General features: G+C 39.3%; 1 protein-coding gene across 4 annotated transcripts in view; it reads left to right on the top strand.

Moving 5' to 3' along the window:
- Positions 1–794: 794 nt before the first annotated feature.
- LOC126298666 (uncharacterized) overlaps positions 795–23,135 on the top strand; it is a 218,917-nt gene continuing 196,576 nt past the window's right edge. For 2 of the 4 annotated variants that reach the window (XM_049990095.1, XM_049990094.1), the window contains exon 1: positions 795–1,124. In XM_049990095.1, the coding sequence (XP_049846052.1) occupies positions 989–1,124 (136 nt within the window). In that variant the 5' untranslated portion in view covers positions 795–988. The remainder of the gene's footprint in view (positions 1,125–23,135) is intronic. The other 2 variants (XM_049990093.1, XM_049990092.1) reach the window with 2 other exon arrangements.

The following is a 23,135-nucleotide window of genomic DNA, read 5'->3' as shown; positions in this document are numbered from 1 at the left end:
CTGAAGATAGCTACTTACCATTATTTTGTGTACAGACATTTCCAGAAGAAATTCGCCAAGTTCTGAAGTTCGTGATTAAAACTACCAACTCCATTGTAGCTAAACCTCCTAGTCATGGCCAGTTTAAAGAATTTTTAGTTGAAATGGAGAGAGAGAACACAGGTGTTCTGCTGTGTATGGCGGTGTATTGGTCATCAAAAGGAAACGTTTTGAAATGTCTCGCTACCTTATTAATTTCTTTTGAGAACCAAAGGTTTCAAACAAACTATAAGGGTAGGTTCATAATTATTGACTTAAACAGAGTATTCCTCAGCTGGCCTTCGATAAAAGCGTTCCCTGAGATCGGCCCCTTTCCAAACTTTTCTCAAGGTTACCAAGAGATATGGTTTCCTTACCTGACATAGCTGATGTCAAAAACATAAGCAATTGCGGCAAAATTTCCAATAGATTTTGTTTCTTTGCTTAAGGATTTACATGAATTCTTTTAATCGTTTCCCTTTTGTCACATGTAAACTGCTCTCATTTACTCTATTGGAGGATTACAAGAAACTTCCTATCCCGATCGCTGCATGCCTTGTTCATTACTTTCCACTTTTTGGCTCATATATAATTATAAATTTGGCAATTAACTTTCTAGAGCACTGTGTCATACCACGAGTCTTAGTATTCACTTTTCATGTGAGGACGAGAAACATTAGACTGTACAAAGATAAGTCCAACACATTCCACTCAGCTTTGCTCGATGTCTGACTTTTCTCACAATCGACTTCCAGTCCGTGATTGTTTTATCTGTGAGACATAGTTGCTTTGCTCGTCGTCTGCTGAGTGAATTGTTCCGATGGCTGGCTGTGGTCGATGGTGATGTGTGGTTGTATGTAAAGTGGGCGTGTAAATGTTGTTGCTTATGAACAGCTGTGTGTTGTGAAATGCTTGAGTGGGAAGGAATTTTAATGTGATTCTGCTGTCGGTTCATATGTGTTGAAATAAAATGGCAACTTCAACAGGAGACAAAACTGTTAACAAAGTAGCATTATGTTCCGCGATTTTTGCTGGATTTGCTTATGTGGGATATTCTGTTGTACGCACAGCTTTTTGTCGGAAACTTGGACGACGTGATGGTGATGGTGAGTACAACGCCTGTATATGTAGTTCGTTTTTTATTCATATTATATTTACGGACGCTGCCTTTACCGGCATTTCATTTAATAAGTTTCATAATTTGACCTATATAACGCGGATCTGCTCTAAGGTTTTCTTTTAGTATAGCCGCATAATTTTATTCTTCAGGTTATTGTTAAAGACATGCCAATACTCCAGTGGAAAGGTTTTACTATGTGATAGGATGTGTATGGGGAAGGTGCTGTCTCCAATCATTACCAAACCTATGTAGGTTAAACGCTAGGATTTTTTTATTTATTTTATTAAGTTTCCGTTTTAAAACAATGAAAACGGAAGGCGTGCAGCAACTAACTTTGTACAATATGTAGCATGTTTTGTAGTATGATACGACTCAATAAGTAGCACATAAATTAGTTGTCTTATTGTCCAACACCTGCTGGGCATTACTATAAACTAGTTTAGTTCCAAGCTATTGTATTTGAAAATATTGCCATTGGTAGTAGTGGAACAGCATACAATAATTACCAAGTAAATCCATGTGCAATCATTATGTATATGGTGCTGAGCACATATTGATTGCAGTGTAAATATAAACTTGTTTCATTGAGTTACCTAGTAAGACAACAAGTGTACCTTGCACTTCAGTTATTTAGCTATTCAAACAGGTCAAGAGCTGCTTTGACAGTTTACCCTTGCTATTATGAACTTTTAATCATAGAACACTACATTCATTTGCAAAATATTGACCCTTCTCTGTCATAATTAGAAACCTAAAGCCTTTTTAATGCAATCTAATTGGGAAATTTTAGTACCAGTGTACTTAATTCTTCTCTGTAAATTGTTAATTCACCCACAAGTTCTAACATCAAAATGTTACATTCGTTTTAATATAAAGCATAATAATCTTAAGAAACAGATTAGACATTTCAGTTTCTTTCTCCTTTCACTGTACTGATATTAAAAGAAAAGCAGAGTAGCTGTCTTGAGTTTGACATATGAAGACTTCATACATTCGTGAAAGAAGGAAACTAAATTCAAGTTTTCACTGAGTTCTTTTAGTCAGTCAAATATTGTTCCTTCTCTAGAGTTACAGTTTGTGTGTGTGTGTGTGTGTGTGTGTGTGTGTGTGTGTGTGTGTGTGTGTGTGTGTGTGTGTGTGTGTGTGTGTAGTGCATTTCAAACTTGTGGCAACACTATGTAGAGAACAAGGTTTTAAAACTCCCTCATAAGTTGGCAATAACATCACGTGCCTCAGGCAAGGAGGTCACCACATGAAATACGGTTGCATTCATGCATTTGTTGGAGGTTTAAGTTGATTGCTAAATCATACTATTCCTTCTGTGTTTAATTATAGTTGCTAAGGTGTATACTATCTTTTGCAGTTGGGTGTTAATATCTAGTGTTGCACAATTGTTGTGTTTCTTGGTGTTGTAATTATGACAAACATTTTTTTTTTTGTAGATTTTCTTTGCATGGAGCAAACACAACAAAAGCTTTTGCAAATGTCAGAAATAATAGTACAATAGTAATTGCACTTTCAAAATATGTTACATATTACAATTGTTGCATCTTATGTTTATTACCTTAGATCTGGTATTCTACTGCTTAATATCACAAGTAGTGTCTTAAAATTCATTGCATGAAATCAACATAATAGTTCTATCAGAAAAGATTTTAATTTTGTGTTAAAATCAATGCACGTACACTTTCTTAGGGAGTTTGGTAGTTTGTTAAATCAACCCAGTGATGTATCAACTTCAATCTTCCATTTTTAATTTTCTTCGTTTCTTAAAGTAGTTTAATTTTGTTATGGTGGTATAGTCAATTAGATCACCGTGCATAATCACTTGAACTGGCTGTTGTATAACAAATGTGTATAAAGAATATATTGTTACATATTTGTACTGCACAAATCATTTTTGACATGATTTGCTGTGGCCTATCCTATGTAGGGCCTATAAGTCTTTGATTCATCAGCTGTGCATAATTCAATTCCGTAGTTAAGAAAGGACTTCTGTTGTATATTATTGCAAATGTTTGGCTAGGAACTATCTTTGCAAGTTGGCTATAATATTTCCATGTGCAAGATGGTTTGTTTGGCAACCATAGATTTTCATCTGTGTACATACCTAGAAATTTACTACTACCAGTTTCTGTTGCCAATATTATGTAGGATGGTGTTGCAAGTACTGCCTCTTAAATAGCAGTACTTAATATTTGGTGACATTCACAAGTATTTTATTAGTTCTGTTATCCCACTAGTAGCAGCACATAGTGGCTCCTTACATTCTCTTCCATAGATTAGGGTTGAGCTGTCATCTACATAACTTATACTAAGAGAGTTCATGGGCTATTCTGCAGTGTCATTAATAATGTCTAGGCCTATATATGAGGAAAGGAGAAGACTGCAGTACTACCCATTGTTTGCTACCAATGATGTCATCAAGATGGCACCCACCTGTGTTTGAAGTGTATACAAATGGCAGATGTGATGTGACATTTTACATGTGTGAACAGACAGAAATGAAGCAGAAAGTATTTAACTGCAGAAAAAATGACACTAATGGGACACCCACAGGAACTATACTGTTATGGGTGGGGACAAACTAAATAAAGAACAGTCCTCATAATGAAGACAACGAAACTTAAGCAAACAAAACCCTCAGTAAAAACTTTAAAAACAGGAATCAAAATTTTCATTTGACATGTGTAGTTCAAATGATGTCTGTGGTGCCATAATACCAAAACTCAACTCATATACTTAGTATTGAAAACCTGACCTCCCAATGTAGGTAAAACAAATACCACAATGCCCACCCCTCACAGTCCAACGTAATTACCCACAACTAAAAACGCTACCCAAAAATTCATAACAATTAACAAGCGATGGAAATTGTATGGCAGACAATCAAATGGTCAGCCTAGAATTCTCAAACAAGGAACCCCTCCGGAAAGAATACTATACTGGTACCTGAGACAAGATACACCAAGTTTGGTTGATTGTATTTCCACCAAAATGACACTTCACATACTGTGCAATTAGTCCAAACAACTGTGGGAATTTAGTTGTGGTCAACATGCCATCCCTTATTGTGACAGCAACCTACTTGTGAACTACCATTTTCATATCCATGAAAAAAGGAACGTAATATTAAACCTCCAACCACACTAACAATTTCAGAATGAATCTATTGCCCATGATTTTCTGCATCGCTCTAACCCACTAACAAACGACAACTAATACCTTAAATGTTATTCTTGCAAACAACACAAAAGCAGTCAAATGAATTACTAACAACACTCGCAAACAAATTAAAAACATGGACATACCACACTAGAGAGTGTCACTTCAACATTCAAGTCGCTCTCTGCCAACACATTCAGTTTCATGTTTGCCACATCATCTAGGACGTCACAGAACACAATAATGTGTTAAAGCGGATGGGTGGTACTGTGAACTTCAGTTGACCCAAGGAAGGGAAAGGGACTTAGAACTGAGTTCTGATGTAGATGGCATGCCGCTGTTTCAGTAATGGATTGAAAGTATATAGTTTTACCATCAAATTGCAAGTCAGTGAAGTGCAGTGCTTGTGACTCAACAGTTATGGTGCTAAAAGTTCCTTGGTTGAATCTCCAGAATGGCATGACTTCGACTTCTTAGAGGTAAACTATGATTTATTGTGTTGAAAGCTTTTGTCAGATCTAATCAAGTGCATAGTCTTACCATAGTAACTGCACTTGATATGCCACCCCACCCAGGTAATTTTTTCTATTTAGTTTATGTATTACCTAGTGTATTTCATGTACATTCACCTTCATAAGTTCAAACTCAGCACTTTGATTGAGGTGTCTTGGAGTCTCAACCTGTATATCTATAATGTGAGTCAGTTGGCCATTAAGGGTAGTGAAATAGTTATTAATGTCTTACATATAGTATTTGGGTTTTCCACAATAGTAGCACCATGTCTTAAGCTGATTGGTATTAGATTAGATTAAATAAACATTTCATGTTCATCATCTTGGGCCTTCAAAGTATTTGGCAGTTAGCTCCCAGGATATTTTACTTATGTCAGTGCTTTGAAAAATCTGCTTCTGTGGCTAGCAATTTAAGTTTTAAAATTTATCTTTGCCTGATTGTGTTTTTCCTTAAAAATCTGCAGAGAAATAGCTTTATGAAGCAGCTTTAGATCATGCATACTCTGCCTGAGTCTAATAATACTTTGTGGGTGTTTGTATGACATTACTCACATTGTGGAAATGTTTAACTACTTTCTAGATTTCTGTGAATCTGGAGTTTTAGTCCTAATGTCTGAACAGGGTGCAATAGAACTCATTCACATGGTACACAGAGTTCCACTTTTCCACTACCAGTTCGTACTAGAAAGCACACGAACATATTATCTGTCCAGAATTTATTTCTGTAGAACATTTTTTGTTGTTTTTGGCACAGTTGAATTTATATAGGCCTATCTATATTTGGACAAAAATAGTAAGTATAAAGAAAATTTAAGTTCATGTAATTTACCTTATAACATTTCTGCTGGTTATAGCATAATCTGTTGGAGTGTGTGTCCATTACTCTAGTCTCTGAGCTTGTATGTAAAGGATTGTTTGAGCTTAATACACTGGTGAGCTTCAGGATCACTATACTGTTTGAAGAGAGATCTATGTTAAAATCACCACGTATAGTAAGGCCATGAGGACCAGCCTGGCTGACAACACTATTAAGCCCACCCAAAAGGCACATTACTTCAGCATGTGGTAGGCAACACAGTCTAATCTTTTTATATTTAGCTAACTTAACACGTGTCTCAAAAATTAGATGAGATCAACAGGAAGTGCAAAATGGCTAAACAACAAATGTAAGCATGTAGAAGCATATATCTATAGAGGTAAGATAGGTAATGCGTACAGGAAAATGAAGAGAGACCATTGGAGAAAAGAGAACCACCTGTATGAATATCAAGAGCTCAGATGGAAAACAAGTCCTGAGGAAAGAAGGGAAAGCAGAAAGGTGGAAAGAGTATATAGAGGGTTTATACAAGGACAAGGCACTTGAGGGCAGAATTATGGAAATGGAAGAGGGCGGAGATGAAATGGGAGATATGATACTGTGTGAAGTACTTGACAGAGCACTGAAAGACCTTAGATGAAACAAGGCCCCAGAAGTAGACATCATCCCATTAGAAGTACTGATAGCCTTGGGAGCACCAGCCATGGTAAAACTTTTCCACCTTGTGAGGAAGATGTATGAGACAGGCGAAATACATTCAGACTTCAAGAAGAACATAATAATTCCAATCCCAAGGAAAGCAGGTGTTGACAGGTGTGAGAATTACCCAACTATCAGTTTAATTGGTCACAGTTCCAAAATTCTACCACGAATTCTTTACAAATGAATGGAAAAACTGGTAGAAACCAATCTCTGGGAGTATCAGTTTGGATTCCGTAGAAGTGTAGGAACACTCGAGGCAACGCTGACCCTACAACTTCTCTTAGAAGATAGGTTAAGGAAAGCTAAAGCTAGATTTCTAGCATTTGTAGACTTAGAGAAAGCTTTTGACAGTGTTGACTGGAATACTCTGTTTCAAATTCTGAAGGGGGAAGGGGTAAAATACAGGGAGTGAAAGGCTATTTACAATTTGTACAGAAACCTGATATCAGTTATAAGAGTTGAAGGGCGTGAAACGGAAGCAGTGGTTGGGAAGGGAGTGAGACAGGGTTGTAGCCTATTCCCAATATTATTCAATATGTATATTGAGCAACCAGTAGAGGAAACAAAAGGAAAATTTGGAGTAGGAATTAAAACCCACAGAGAGGAAATAAAAACTTTTTAGGTTTGCTGAGAGCATTGTAATTCTGTCAGAGACAGCAAAAGATCTGGAAGAGCAACTGAGCAGAACGGACAGTGCATTTAAAGGAGGATATAAGATGAACATCAACAAAAGCAAAATGAGGATACTGGAATGTAGTTCAATTAAATCATGTGATGCTGAATGAATTAGATTAGGAAATGAGGCACTTAAAGTAGTAGATGAGCTTTGCTATTTGGGGAAAAAATAACTTATGATGGTTGAAGTAGAGAGGATATAGATTTAAGTGTCAGGAAGACTTTTCTGAAAGTACTTGTATGGAGTGTAGCCACATATGGAAGCGAAACATGGACAGTAAACAGTATTGACAAGAAGAGAATAGAAGCTTTCAAAATGGTGCTACAGAAGAACGCTGAAGATTAGATGGGTAGATTACATAACTAATGAGGTGGTACTGAATAGAATTGGGGAGGGGAGGTATTTGTGTCACAACTTGACTAGAAGACGAGATTGGTTTTGTAGGACACTTTCTGAGGCATCAAGAGATAACCATTTTAGTATTGTTGGGAAGCATGGAGGGAGACCAAGAGATGAATACACTAAGCAGGTTCAGAAGGATGTAGATTGCAGTAGTTATTCGGATATGAAGAGCCTTGCACAGGATAGAGTAGCATGGAGAGCTGCATCAAACCAGTCTCTGGACTGAAGACAACAATAACAACAACTTAAGGCTATTACTGTGGAGCACAATGCCTATCACTTCAGTTGATCCTTCTTTGTTGTGGTGATCAAGAAATTTCTGCATGTTTACTAACATAAATTGCCGCACCACCACCACCCTTATGGCACTGTTTTGCAATAACTGATTGCAAATAAGTAACCTTTGAATCTACATTATATTATTTCACTGAAGTTTAGTCCATGTGCACCTAGTACTGACATGTAGTGAGTGTTCATTCACAAATATTTGCAATAAGTCTAATTTTTTTGTGAGATATTCCACATTTAATCTTTGAGGACCCTTCTTGTTGATTTATCATTTTGCACACCACACATTTACAGAAGTTTTAATTTTTACAATATGTGATCGTATTAACTGTGTCTTAATTACTGTGTTGCAATGACTGGCCACTTAGTTCATAGCATGACACTTCTTCAAGTCATGACTCGATCACATCAGATCTACATCACTGAAAACTATTGTGATGACCAAAAAAAGCTTTTTGGTTGAAGTCCAAGGCAATTGGATCCTCCTTCATACTAACTTTTTTCGATGTACATTGTTCAGTGTATCCCAAAACTTTTTTGATCTCAGAATTGTGAAATTATAGTGTTTCGCTTACAGTTGACCAGTGTGGCAGATCATTTCATGCCGGGGTGTTTATGATGATGACATTTGTGTTAAATATTTGTGGCAGTAAGTTTTGAAAACCTTGCAGCGTTGTCTTGATTTCATTTTTATGTAAACTAGCTGATCAAAAGTATCCAGGCAGATGTTGGTGGGCATTGATGTGGAATGTGTCCAACCTTCACCTTTATGATGGCTTTAACTATGCTGGGAGCACTTTCAATGACATGAGGTGTCTGAAGGTCTGTGGAAGAATGCCAGCCCATTCCTGCTCAGGAGCTGAAACCAGGGAAGGTAGTGGTGTAAGACACTGACGTCTAGAGTGAAGTCACAGTCTACCATGTAACTCATCCGAAAGGTGTCCCATTGCATTAAGGTTGGGATTCCTGGCAAGCTAGTCCATTTCAGGATTGTTACTGTCCACAAGCCATTGCTTCACAGAGGCTGCTACATGACAGGGTGCACTGTCATGATGATACAGTCAATTTGTGCAAACAGCTCCTCTTACGTACTGACTACTGTAAAAAGTGTTAGTGTTTCATTAACTGCAGTGAGGGGTCCATGAAAAATGCCCCCATAGTGTAACTTTTCCTCTTTCTCCTCCCCTATCCCTCCCTCCTTCCCCTTCCCCCTTACATCACCGTTGGCACTACACATGATGGCAGGTAAAGTTCTCCAAGCACTTGTCAAACCCTAACCCTTCCATCAGACTGAAACAGGATATAGCAGGTTTCATCTATCATAGTCACTCGTTTTCAGTGATACACTGTCCAGTGGCATCACCCTTTACACCATCTCAGTTTTTGCTTATCATCAACTAGAGAAATATGTAGCGTATGAGGAGCTGCTCAACAGTTGTACCCTATTTTGTTTTCAACTCTGCACACATTATCTGTGCTAGCTGGACTTCTGATAGCACTTTGGAAATTACGAGTGATTCCTTTCACTGATGACACACAATTTCTTTTTTTTTTGCATCTACCCTCTGCAATGCTTGATGGTCTCCATCTGTTAGTACATGATGTCTACTTGGTCTTAGTTTAGCTGTGGTTGTTTGTTCACATTTCCACTTCACTTCACTGTCACATCACCAATAGTCGACACGGGCAGGTTTCGAATTGTAATGTTCCTAAGGGACTTGTTACTCATCTGACATTCAATAACTATTCCATATTCAAAACCATTGAGCTTTCCAGATCAACCCATTCTGCTGTTATTGCTTCTCTATTGATAACACCTTACTCCCCACCTTTTACATTGGCAGGTCTGCCTCCCGTCACATGTAGAGGTCAATTCTGCATTACATAGGAGTGTCCGGATACTTTCAATGAGGCAGTGTAAATTGTGACCTATTATAATCACAGCATGATCATATGTTTTTAGTTGACTTTAACACATTTTTATAGAATCCTGTGACTTTCACCAGGACAATTTTGCAAATCCATTGAGAAATAAAAAGTTTAAACATTTTGCTTAATAATTACTGTAAAATAAATATTACAAGGTGAAGCAATTATTAAACAATATATAACTGGAAACTGTTTAAAATGTGTTATTTTAAACTGTGAAACTATAATGAGTGGTACATAATTTTATATAGTATAATTTCACTGACACCTACAAGAAGATATTGCATTTATGCCTACTTACTTAACCTGCAGCAGGTAGTATATATAGAAAAATTTTGGCTCTGTGTTTTTGGCTACCATTTGTGGTAGCTTCACTGAAGAGTAAGCTGTCTGATGTTACCAGCTCTGGTTGTTCCCATCAGTTTTTTCACATTTATGAATGATGTATTTGTATTGTGTGTTCCACGAGGTGTCAAATGGGCGGTTTTGCAATTCCATTTCCTGACGTGTAATTTTTATATTGTGGAAGAAGTTCTGCTACTCACTCATAGATATATGTCCCACAGTTCTGATAGCTTAATTGGCAAATACCCAGTGTCTTAATTTTGGTGCATGCTTCTTAACCATCATTATGTAACTACTTCATATTGTCCTTACATAGTGTACTTTGTGTATCGTTTTCATATGTTGAAGTGTTGCTTGTTTGTCGTTTCATTTTTATTGTTTTATCTTCTGTTGGAGTGTACTGTCACTGTGTGGGCATAGTTGTTGGTGTTAGTTTTAGGGGCGACTGATGTATCGATACTTTTGTTTCTATTTTATTTTTAGTAGTGCTATGGCTTTTTGCATGTGACTTTTAAACTGAATTGCAGTTACTGTGTCAGCAAATAGGCAGAATGTAATCGTTACCGGCCTGATAAGAACTCCCAGTTCTCTTGATGTCTTGGTTGGAGATTCTCATGTATATTATAGCTTTATTATATTTGTCTTAAGATTGTAGTTATTATTCCCCTCATTTTTTTTTTGGGGGGGGGGGTTAAGTGGATGTGAATCACTTACAGGATGTTTCTAGCAATGAAAACTACTTTTCGTGTATATATTATTTTTTGCCCATTTCTGTAAATGAAATCACAGTTATAACGTGTAGGAGCTTTTTGTGCAATGAACCTAACCTAGTAAACCGTAAATTTGAAACTGTACTAGTAATTATCTTCCTATTCGTGCATTAGATATTATCAAGCTTTGCCAGTAGTGTGCATGCCTGTGAAAAAGGGTAATTACTAAGTGAAAAAATGAAATTCCATTTGGTATTTACTGTTTCTTATGAAGTTTGCTTCTTGCTATTGTTTCCAAAAGGATGATGCTGAAGGAGTGCTCGGACTGTTTCCTTTGGTATGAACAGTGTGTACAGCTAATTCACTGGTGTAGCCTATCTAATCGACTAATGTAGACTGCGTGAGTAGTTTTTGTCGAAGTTGTTGCTTATGGTGTTTTGGTTTTTAATTTCATGTCATCATGGAGGAGCATATCTATTGTTGTTGGTTTGGTCTTCAGAAGACTGGTGTGATGCAGTTCCCAATCCTGTGTGGGCCTCTTCATCTCTGATTAACTACTGCAGACTACATACTTCTGAATCTGTTTACTGTATTGGTCTCTTGGTCTCCCTCTACAATTTTTGCCGCCGCCCCTCCCCCCTCCTCCTCACACTTGCCTCAAATACTAAATGGGTGATCCCTTTATGTCTCAGAATGTGTCCTATCAACTGATCCCATGTTTTAGTCAAGTTGTGTCGCAATTTTATTTGTCTCCCAAGTTCTGTTCAGTACCTACTTATTAATTACATGACCTGTCCATCTAATCTTCAACATTCATCTGAGCTCCACATTTAAAAAGCTTCTATTCTCCTTTTGTCTTAACAGTTTATAACCCATGTTTCATTTCCAAACATGTCTACACTCCAGACAAATACCTCGAGAAAAGACTTCCTAACACTTAAATCTATATTCACTGTTAACAAATTCCCCTTCTTCAGAAATTCTTTTCTTGCCATTGTCAATCTACATTTTATATCCTCTTTGCTTCAGCCTACATCAGTTATTTTGCTGCCAAAATCACAAAACTCCTCTACTGCTTTAAGTGTCTTGTTTCCTAATCTAATTCCTTTACCATCGCGTGAATCAATTTGACTACTTTCCATTATCAATGTTTTGTTTTTGTGGTTGGTCATCTCATATCCTCGTTTCAATACACTGTCCATTCTGTTCAACTGCCCTTTCAAGTCCTTCACTGTCTCTGACAGAATTATAATGTCATCATCAAACCTCACAGTTTTTATTTTTTCTCCCTGGGCATTAATTCCTACCCCAAATTTGTCTTTATTTTCCTTAACTCCTTATTCAATGTACATTTTAAATAACATCAAAGATAGGCTCCAACACCCCCCACTCACTCACTCACTCACTCACTCACTCACTCACTCACTCACTCACTCACTCACTCACTCACTCTCCAAGTTGTAAATAGCCTTGTGCTCCCTGTGTTTTACCCCTGCTCTCTTCAGAATTTCAGAGAGTATTCTGGTCAACATAGCCAAAAACTTTCTCTAAGTCTACAAATGCTATAAACATAGGTTTGCCTTTCCTGAACCTGTCATCTAAGTTAAGTCGTAGAGTCAATATTGTCTAGTGTGTTCCTACATTTCTCTGGAATCCAACTGATCCTCCCTGAGGTCAGCTTCTACCAGTTTTTCCCCTTCTTTTGTAGAGAATAGGTGCTAGTATTTTGCAACCATGTCATATTAAACTGGTAGTTCAATAATTTTTACTTCTGTCAGCAACTGATTTCTTTGGAATTGCAATTATTACACTCTTCTTGAAGTCTGAGGGTATTTCACCAGTCTCAAAACTTTGGTTCAATGGTGCTCATAATTTACAACTGATACAATATTTTTTTTTAAAAAAAAACTTTATTTTAGCAGTAGAAAAATGTAGTTCTCAGTAATTTCATTTATATCAATCGGGTCATCATAGTGAAATTTAGTGCCAGGTCTGCAGCCAGCATTTGTGCAACAACTTTGCCAGATACTTATTTACTGCTAGTGCTGTAAACTGATGTGTGTATTATGCCTAAATGGTAAGGCTTTGTCCTCTAGATGGTGTTGCGTGTGCCAATTTTCTGACAGTTCAGTGCAGTGACATAGCTCTTGTTAATTTGGTAGCAGAATTTTAAATTCAGCATTGTCTTGAATGAAAAACAGCCCACAGTTGCACTAAATTATGTTTATTTTAAACCTTGACCATGGTTTCTGCTATAATAATATAGCCTCCTTCAGATGTCCTAAAAGTGATCAGAATAACACCTAGACCAGTAATACAATCTACACAAAAGCTTCAAAATTAGTTAAGTGATAACAATTACTTACAAACACACTAATAAATGAAAAATATCTTAGCTCAGTGGCTGCGTCAAGACCAATAAAATAACTTCAACAGACATAAGCCTGCTTTGAACATAAGTAAAATTACATATGGCACCGTGTCTTCTCCACCACCACTACCACTGTTATACTGGGTGTAGAGTTGTCAAATGTGCTGCACCACAGGTAGCACTCACCACAGTGAGATACATCACACTGTTTATCAGGCAACTAGTCAATATGTATGACAATTAATTAATAACAAGCCTACATGTGCAAATTATGGACCATATACTATTAATATGGATGTTCAACAGATGAAATGCTTTTGCATGCAATAATTAGAGTAGTAAATCATTAACAATTTCATATAACAAAGTTTGTCATATCATGAATCAGAAACAAGACTCTCATATGCAAATGTAACTTCAGCTTTCATTATACCCTCTAATAGCTTAGCCATTAGAGCATATAATCTAGGCTGAAATTATATTTGCATATGAGAGTCTCTTACATTATACGCTCTATAGTTCGTTTCTGAATCATGCATCAAATACAGATATGACAAACTGTTATATGAAATTGTTAATGTTCTATCACTCTAATGATAATATGCAACAGTATTTCATCTGTTGCACATTTGTATTAATAGTATATGGTCCATCATTTGCACATTTAGGCTTATTATTAATTTGTCGTCAATATTGACTAATTGCATGATAAACGGGGTGACATCTCACTGTGGTGAGCACCACCTATAGTGCACGGGGTGCAACACATTTGACAACTATGACGTACGGTGCCACATGTAATTTTCCTTGCATTCAAAACAGGCTTATATCTGTTGAAGTTATTTTATTGGTCTTGCAGCAGCCGCTCTGCTAAGACATTTTTCATTTATTAGTGTGTATGTAATATGTTATCACTTACCCAATTTTGAAGTTTTTGTGTAGATTGTATTACTGGTCTAGATGTTATTTTGATCATTCTTAGGACTTCTGAAGAAGGCTATATTATTATAGTAGAAACCATGGTCAACATCCCCCCCTTTTCATGAACCATGGACCTTGCCGCTGGTGGGGAGGCTTGCATGCCTCAACGATACAGATAGCCGAACCGTAGGTGCAACTACAATGGAGGGTATCTGTTGAGAGGCCAGACAAATGTGTGGTTCCTGAAGAGGGGCAGCAGCCTTTTCAGTAGTTGCACGGGCAACACTCTGGATGATTGACTGATCTGGCCTTCTAACATTAGCCAAAATGGCCTTTGTGTTCTGGTACTGCAAATGGCTGAAAGCAAGGGGAAACTACAGCCGTAATTTTTCCCGAGGGCATGCAGCTTTACTGTATGATTAAATGATGATGGCGTCCTTTTGGGTAAAATAGTCCCCCATTCAGATATCTGGGCGGGGACTACTGAAGAGTACGTTCTTAACAGGAAAAAGAAATCTACGGATCGGAGCATGGAATGTCAGATCCCTTAATCGGGCAGGTAGGTTAGAAAATTTAAAAAGGGAAATGGATAGGTTGAAGTTAGATATAGTGGGAATTAGTGAAGTTCAGTGGCAGGAGGAACAAGACTTTTGGTCAGGTGAATACAGGGTCATAGTTACAAAATCAAATAGAAGTAATGCAGGAGTGGGTTTAATAATGAATAGGAATGCGGGTAAGCTACTATAAACAGCATAGTGAACCCATTATTGTGGCCAAGATAGACACGAAGCCCACACCTATTACAGTAGTACAAGTTTGTATGCCACCTAGCTCTGCAGATGATGAAGAATCTGAAGAAATGTTGATGAGATAAAAGAAATTATTCAGGTAGTCATGGGTGACGAATTCATGAGTAGGAAAAGGGAGAGAAGGAAACATAGTAGGTGAATATGGATTGGGGCTAAGAAATGAAAGAGGAAGCCTCCTGGTAGAATTTTGTGCAGAGCATAAATTAATCATAGCTAATACGTGGTTTAAGAATCATGAAAGAATGTTGTCTACATGGAAGAACCCTGGAGATACTAAAAGGTATCCGATAGTTTATGTAATGGTAAGACAGAGATTTAGGAACCAGGTTTCAAATTGTAAGACATTTCCAGGGGCAGATGTGGACTCTGACCACAATCTATTGGTTATGACCTGTAGATTAAAACTGAAGAAACTGCAAAAATGTGGGAAATTAAGGAGATAGGACCTGGATAAACTGACTAAACCAGAGGTTGTGCAGAGTTTCAGGGAGAGCATAAGGGAACAATTGACAAGAATGGGGGAAAGAAATACAGTAGAAGAAGAATGGGTAGCTTTGAGGGATGAAATACTAAAGGCAGCAGAGGATCAAATAGGTAAAAAGACGAGGGCTAGTAGAAACCCTTGGGTAACAGAAGAAATATTGAATATAATTGATGAAAGGAGAAAATATAAAAATGTAGTAAATGAAGCAGGCAAAAAGGAATACAAACGTCTCAAAAATGAGGTCGATAGGAAGTGCAAAATGGCTAAGCAGGCATGGCTAGAGGACAAATGTATGCCTACAGGAAAATTAAAGAGACCTTTGGAGAAAAGAGAACCACTTGTATGAATATCAAGAGCTGAGATGGAAACCCAGTTCTTGAAAATACTAACGCGAATTCTTTACACACGAATGGAAAAACTAGTAGAAGCCGACCTCGGGGAAGATCAGTTTGTATTCCGTGGAAATGTTGGAACACGTGAGGCAATACTGACCCTACGTCTTACCTTAGAAGCTAGGTTAAGGAAGGGCAAACCTACGTTTCTAGCATTTGTAGACTTAGAGAAAGCTTTTGACAATGTTGAATTAAATACTCTTTCAAATTCTGAAGGTGGCAGGGGTAAAACACAGAGAGCGAAAGACTATTTACAATTTGTACAGAAACCAGATGGCAGTTATAATAGTCGAGGGACATGAAAGGGAAGCAGTTGTTGGGAAGGGAGTGAGACAGGGTTGTAGTCTTTCCCCGATGTTATTCAATCTGTATATTGAGCAAGCAGTAAAGGAAATGAAAGAAGAATTTTGAGTAGGTATTAAAATCCAGGGAGAAGAAATAAAATCTTTGAGGTTCGCCGATGACATTGTTATTCTGTCAGAGACAGCAAAGAACTTGGAAGAGCAGTTGAATGGAATGGACATTGTCTTGAAAGGAGGATATAAGATGAACATCAACAAAAGCAAAACGAGGATAATGGAATGTAGTCGAATTAAGCTGGGTGATGCTGAGGGAATTAGATTAGGAAATGAGACACTTAAAGTAGTAAAGGAGTTTTTCTATTTGGGGAGCAAAGTAACTGATGATGGTCGAAGTAGGGAGGGTATAAAGTGTAGACTGGCAGTGGCAAGGAAAGCGTTTCTGAAGAAGAGAAATTTGTTAACATCGAGTATAGATTTAAGTGTCAGGAAGTCGTTTCTGAAAGTATTTGTATGGAGTGTAGCCATGTATGGAAGTGAAACATGGACGATAAATAGTTTGGACAAGAAGAGAATAGAAGCTTTCGAAATGTGGTGCTACAGAAGAATGCTGAAGATTAAATGGGTAGATCACATAACTAATGAGGAAGTATTGAATAGGATTGGGGAGAAGATAAGTTTGTGGCACAACTTGACCAGAAGAAGGGATCGGTTGGTAGGATATGTTCTGAGGCATCAAGGGATCACCAATTTAGTATTGGAGGGCACCGTGGAGGGTAAAAATCGTAAAGGGAGACCAAGAGATGAATACACTAAACAGATTCAGAAGGATGTAGGTGTCAGTAGGTATTGGGAGATGAAGCTTGCACAGCATAGAGTAGCATGGAGAGCTGCATCAAACCAGTATCAGGACTGAAGACCACAACAACAACATGGTCAAGGTTTAAAATAAACATAATGTAGTGCAACTCTGGGCTGTTTTTCATTCGAAGCAGTTTTTTTACGGTTGCTGTTGTCGCTGCAATGATCGGGAAAGACTATTAGTTGGCTGCCACTGTGTGTTATTCATAGCAATTCATGTAAGGTTTAGGGCATAAAGGATTTTCCATATCCAAATGCAGCACATACTTATGACAATCTTACGTGTTATTACTACTACTGCTGCTGCTGCTTTATCTTTCCACAAAGAACTGTTTTGTAAAAGATGTGTCTATTAGGCGTGGTGTAACAGTAGAAAATAAAAATCTTGTGCCCATTGTAAATATTGTCCTTTATCATTTAGACTAGAGCTTACAGTCCTGAATGCAATGGATGGATGAAATAGTCTTAAGTCAAATAGGCCACTCAACTGAATACTTTTTGATGAGCTGAAGACAGAATAATTAGATATTAAGAATCTTATCTAGAGAGACAAAACCTAATATAGGTTTCCATTAACAGAAAGGAGGAAGAAAATAATTCAATACCATCAAGTTGATGGGCTTCACAGGCAACTAAACAAGCCCCTCTGACACTTTTTCCCCCAGTGCCTTTTACTCATTTTTTGTAGAAGCATTTGACAATTTTTGTTACATGTCTTTCGTGTTGCAGCTGCTTGAATAACCATTTTTCCAATTTTTTTTTTTTTTTAATTTCACGTCATTGGACACAATGCTAGTAAGTGGTGGTGATGGTGCTGGTGGTGGTGGTGTGATGTATTCGCTACAATGACTGACTGCCGATAATGACAATAGTTCCACTTAATTTCTCCAGACCAATGAGGCCTTCCATTTCTTGCCGTTTGCATATGTAACACGCTGCATGCGTCACAGGATTTCGTGTCTCGTCTATTTTTTTATGCACAGTGTTCTGACCATGCATGTGTGACAGGCAGCGACTGTTGAGTTGCATCTTCAGTAAATATACCGTGGTAATAAAGCGGGGAGGTGGTAATAAAGCGGAGAGGGGAAGGGAGGACCGACGCGGCTGTGCTATTCGATGTACCATACGTGCCTCGAGGGTCGTACCAAATGGTGATCACTTCCGGCAGCTGTCTTCATTGACTGGGTACGGGTTTGGAGAGCCTCGAGTCCCTGAGCTGGGGAGTGTCATGTCAGAAAGAACAGACACCACGCATTCATGTAACTTGTTCGTCACGAAGGGCGATGAATCCACGACCTTCAGTGCGGTTGCACATTATCGGTCGGCTTTCGGCGCGAATCTAAAGTAAGTGAGCATGGAGGACATGGACGGGGACAGGTGGCGCTCGTTGGGAATGTGAGTCGGCCGGGGAGGTCGAGATTGTGCATTTGCGATGAAACACTGAGTCCGCCTGGCGCAGTGGCTAATGTAACTGCCTAGTAAGCAGGAGAAACTGCTTGGAGTCCCGGTCCGGCACAAATTTTTGCTCGTTGGCGCTGCTTCCCTATGCAGCTGATCTCAGTTCCTTTCCTTTCCTTTCCTTCCCTTCCCTCTTCAGTTTAGATAATCTACGAATTGTGCTCAGTGTGTTGTACCGGTAGAAAAGCGCAGCACTCCCAGCCTCTGTAAGGGTATAATTCACATGGGTTCTGCTGAACTGCAGAAAGATGGGAAATGGAAGGCGGACAGAAGTTGAAATAGCGACTAAAAGTGTGAGTGAATGGCGAATTGCTGTAGACTGACACTTTCATCCTAACTTCCAATTCGCCGAACCTGCAAGAGTACATCAGGACCGGATTTATTTGACCGCAGATAGGACCTTACGTATCCATTTCGATGCGGTGCTAAAAGTGTCAGGAAAGCTACGGCACACCATAATACCGTGTATAACGGCTAGATAACATGTGGCAAATTCGGGACGGACGTCTATCAAGCAGGACCATGGCTTTAAATGCCAGACTTCTGCATAAACTCCTCAGGTAATTGCACTAATTGGAGCAGGAATAGCGTGGTGTTATAACAGAAAATTCTAGAAATTACAGTGATCAAGATAACTCATGTCGGCCGGCCGCGGTGGTCTCGCGGTTCTAGGCGCGCAGTCCGGAACCGTGCCACTGCTACGGTCGCAGATTCGAATCCTGCCTCGGGCATGGATGTGTGTGATGTCCTTAGGTTAGTTAGGTTTAAGTAGTTCTAAGTTCTAGGCGACTGATGACCACAGCAGTTGAGTCCCATAGTACTCAGAGCCATTTGAACCATTTTTGGTAACTCATGTCTTCTTTTCCTTCTCCCCCCTGATGACTAGACAGTTCGCTGCGCTACTCTATCCTGCGTAACCTCTTCATCTTCCAATTACTGCAACCCACATATATTTGAACTTGCTTAGTGTACTCATCTCTGTCTGCCTTTGCAATTCTTACAGCCCACACTTCTCTCTCCAATACTGAATTGACAATTCCCTGATGTCCTATCAACCTATTCCTCCTTTTAGTGAAGTTGTACAATAAATGTATTTTTCTCCAATTCGATTGTATATATTCTCATTTTTACCAGGGCGCCAGAGTTGTTCGGTGTGTCAGGGAATAGATGCCACTGCTACAGTCGTTTAAGAGATATACCCGTCTAATCTTCACCATGCTGCTGCAGCACCACATTTAAAAGACTTCCATACTGTTCATGTCTGGACTGCTTATCGTCCACGTTTTAATTCCGTACAAGGCCACACTCTAGACAAATACTTACGAAGAATATTTCTAACACTTAAGTTTGTATTCGACGGTGACAAAGTTCTCTTCTTCAGAAACGCTTTGCTTGGCATTGGCTTTCTACATTTTATATTCTCTTTACTTTGGCGTCAATAAGTTATTTTACTTCGTAAGTAGCTAAACTCTTTTGCTTTTAGTGTCATTTCCTAACCTGATACCCTCAGCATCCCCTGTTTTAATTCGACAAGATTCCATTACCCATGTTTTGTTGATGTTCATCTTACATCCTGCTTTCAAGAAACTCAATTCCGTTAAACTGCACTTCAAATCCGTTTGCTATTTCTGACAGTATTACAATGTTATCGACAAACCACGAAGTTTTTACTACTTCTCCCTGAACTTTCATTCCCTTTCTAAATTTATCCTTGCTTTCCATCACAGCTTGCACAATATACAGATCTTATAGTATCAGGGATGGGCTGCAATCTCAACTCACTACCCTCTCAACCACTGCTTCCCCTCTACGTCTTTTAACTGCCGTCTGATTTCGGTACAAGCAGTATATAACATTTCGCTCACAATATTTTACCCCTGCTACATCGAGAAATTTAAAGGCGTATTTCAGGCAACAACATTGTCAATTCTCAGTATACCGAGGTATAAGACGGTTTAAGGCCCTGCAACCTATTTTCTCAACTTCCTTGTTTACACTTTGACAATAGCTGTAGTCAAAGACAGAGCTAAGAAAACGCAGGCAGTAGATATTGGCATATGCACATGGAAATACACGTGCAATAAAGCGTATGTTATTAATCCTGAATATTTCAGCAAATGGCGATACCAAGCTGCACAGACTACCTTCAGCCACAAAGCTGAATGCACAACGCATATCGCCTGTTCGCATCACAATAGAAGGCGACGTGTACGCCCAAAATCTAAAGAAATCCGGCGCAAAACTACAGCGCAGGAAAAGGTTAGTCTTAATGAACGAAGATAATTCTGAAATGAAGCTGGGTCAGAACCCGTTAGAGAGAAAAAGACTCTGCCCGCTTAGTGACGTCACGGTGTTGCCGGTTCCTGCAGTCCGTTTGGCCACAGCAATAGACTGCAAAGGGATCCGGACGTCGAAAATTTGTAAAGAAATGTGATATACCTCTCACCAATTACAAGATTTCCTTTCGTAAATGACTCAGTTCTTTCTTCTGTAACTTATTTATGTATACTTTTTAGCCCCGACCTTAAAACATTACAACTCCCAAATGGATGAACCCATTTGATTGTAGTTTAAAATAAAACAAAGTTGTTTTAATGGGGATTGTCACGACTTGTTTGATGAGTGTCTTGGTTAGCCGTTCAAAGATCGTCACTGATACGAAGTAAAGGTGTTTGCCGCCAGTGTGCTCTTTTCCAACACCATTCCTAAACTCAAACTGCTATATCTCGAAAAGACCTACCTGAACGTCTGCAACAGTATGTGTATCTTATGGCTGCCCACCATTCATCATTCTTCCGTTTTTTAGTTGCTGAGAAAGACGACTTTGATGACACAAATTTTGATTGAAAGCCATCCGCCAAAGATACTCGTATGCTCCTGTGGACTTTTTTCTTTTAAACTTTCAATTAAATATTGCATCATTTTGACGCGCAGGTCTAATGGTGTGGGCAGCGATTTGCAAAATGGCACACTGGCGGCTAACATTTCACGGACTTTATGAACTATTATTGGCGCTGCTTATTCCTTATGTTACTGAAAGTAGCAAAACCTGTTTTAAAACCTGGTCAGAGAGAAAAAAAATAAGAAACAAAAAGTGGGCAAGTAGTCGTAGACTTTTAACAGCACCTCTGTAGAGGGGTGCTGGTAATAAGCAGTTGTACGAGTCGTTTCGAAAACTAGCATTGCCACGTGTTTACAGTCCACCATTCATCAAACTCGTATTGATGCTTTTTTTAATTTGAAGAAATTTCTCCTGGTAATAGTTTTCAGTTTGTGCACCTTTCCCTAACTTTTTTCCCATTACAGGAAAAAATCTCACTGGCTCAAGGTGAGTATGTAATGGTATTGCCAGAAAGTTTTGGTAGGCAATTACAAATTTCAGTGAAATTTCTTTAAGTTAACTAAATTTCAATCAAGGTATTCAAATGATATTAGGTCTCAAAATACACATTATCATGGTAGAATTTACGTGCACTAAACTGAATACCTTTGAAGAAAGAACGTTCTTATTTTTAAAACTATACTAAGAAATATATACTTTTGAAACAAACTGTTTGTGTGAATTACATGTCAACTACAAAGCTAGCTTTAGTTTCATCTGTGAAGTGCTGTGACCTGTGATGAAATAAACACCCACATTGGGCTGCACTGGTCAGTGTATATACTTCTTTCTTTTATAAGTTGGGTGATGGGGGGGGGGGGGGGTGTTTCATCTCTGTTTGTTGCAATACATCAGATAATCATCCCGAAATATATCCTGGTAAACTATCAAACTGTTTCATTGAAACATAAATTGCATCTACACTCCTGGAAATTGAAATAAGAACACCGTGAATTCATTGTCCCAGGAAGGGGAAACTTTGACACATTCCTGGGGTCAGGTACATCACACTGACAGAACCACAGGCACATAGACACATAGACACATAGACACAGGCAACAGAGCATGCACAATGTCGGCACTAGTACAGTGTATATCCACCTTGCGCAGCAATGCAGGCTGCTATTCTCCCATGGAGACGATCATAGAGATTCTGGATGTAGTCCTGTGGAACGGCTTGCCATGCCATTTCCACCTGGCGCCTCAGTTGGACCAGCGTTCATGCTGGACGTGCAGACCACGTGAGACGACGCTTCATCCAGTCCCAAACATGCTCATTGGGGGACAGATCCGGAGATCTTGCTGGCCAGGGTAGTTGACTTACACCTTCTAGAGCACGTTGGATGGCACGGGATACATGCGGACGTGCATTGTCCTGTTGGAACAGCAAGTTCCCTTGCTGGTCTAGGAATGGTAGAACGATGGGTTCGATGACGGTTTGGATGTACCGTGCACTATTCAGTGTCCCTCGACGATCACCAGAGGTGTACGGCCAGTGTAGGAGATCGCTCCCCACACCATGATGCCGGGTGTTGGCCCTGTGTGCCTCGGTCGTATGCAGTCCTGATTGTGGCGCTCACCTGCACGGCGCCAAACATGCATACGACCATCATTGGCACCAAGGCAGAAGCGACTCTCATCGCTGAAGACGACACGTCTCCATTCACGCCTGTTGCGACACCACTGGAGGCGGGCTGCACGATGTTGGGGCGTGAGCGGAAGACGGCCTAACGGTGTGCGGGACCGTAGCCCAGCTTCATGGAGACGGTTGCGAATGGTCCTCGCCGATACCCCAGGAGCAACAGTGTCCCTAATTTGCTGGGAAGTGGCGGTGCGGTCCCCTACGGCACTGCGTAGGATCCTACGGTCTTGGCGTGCATCCGTGCGTCGCTGCGGTCCGCTCCCAGGTCGATGGGCACGTGCACCTTCCGCCGACCACTGGCACAACATCGATGTACTGTGGACACCTCACGCC

This window comes from Schistocerca gregaria, chromosome X (genome assembly GCF_023897955.1).
Source record: "Schistocerca gregaria isolate iqSchGreg1 chromosome X, iqSchGreg1.2, whole genome shotgun sequence".
Taxonomy (NCBI): Eukaryota; Metazoa; Arthropoda; class Insecta; order Orthoptera; family Acrididae; genus Schistocerca; species Schistocerca gregaria.
This window is presented reverse-complemented; position numbering and strand designations above follow the sequence as displayed.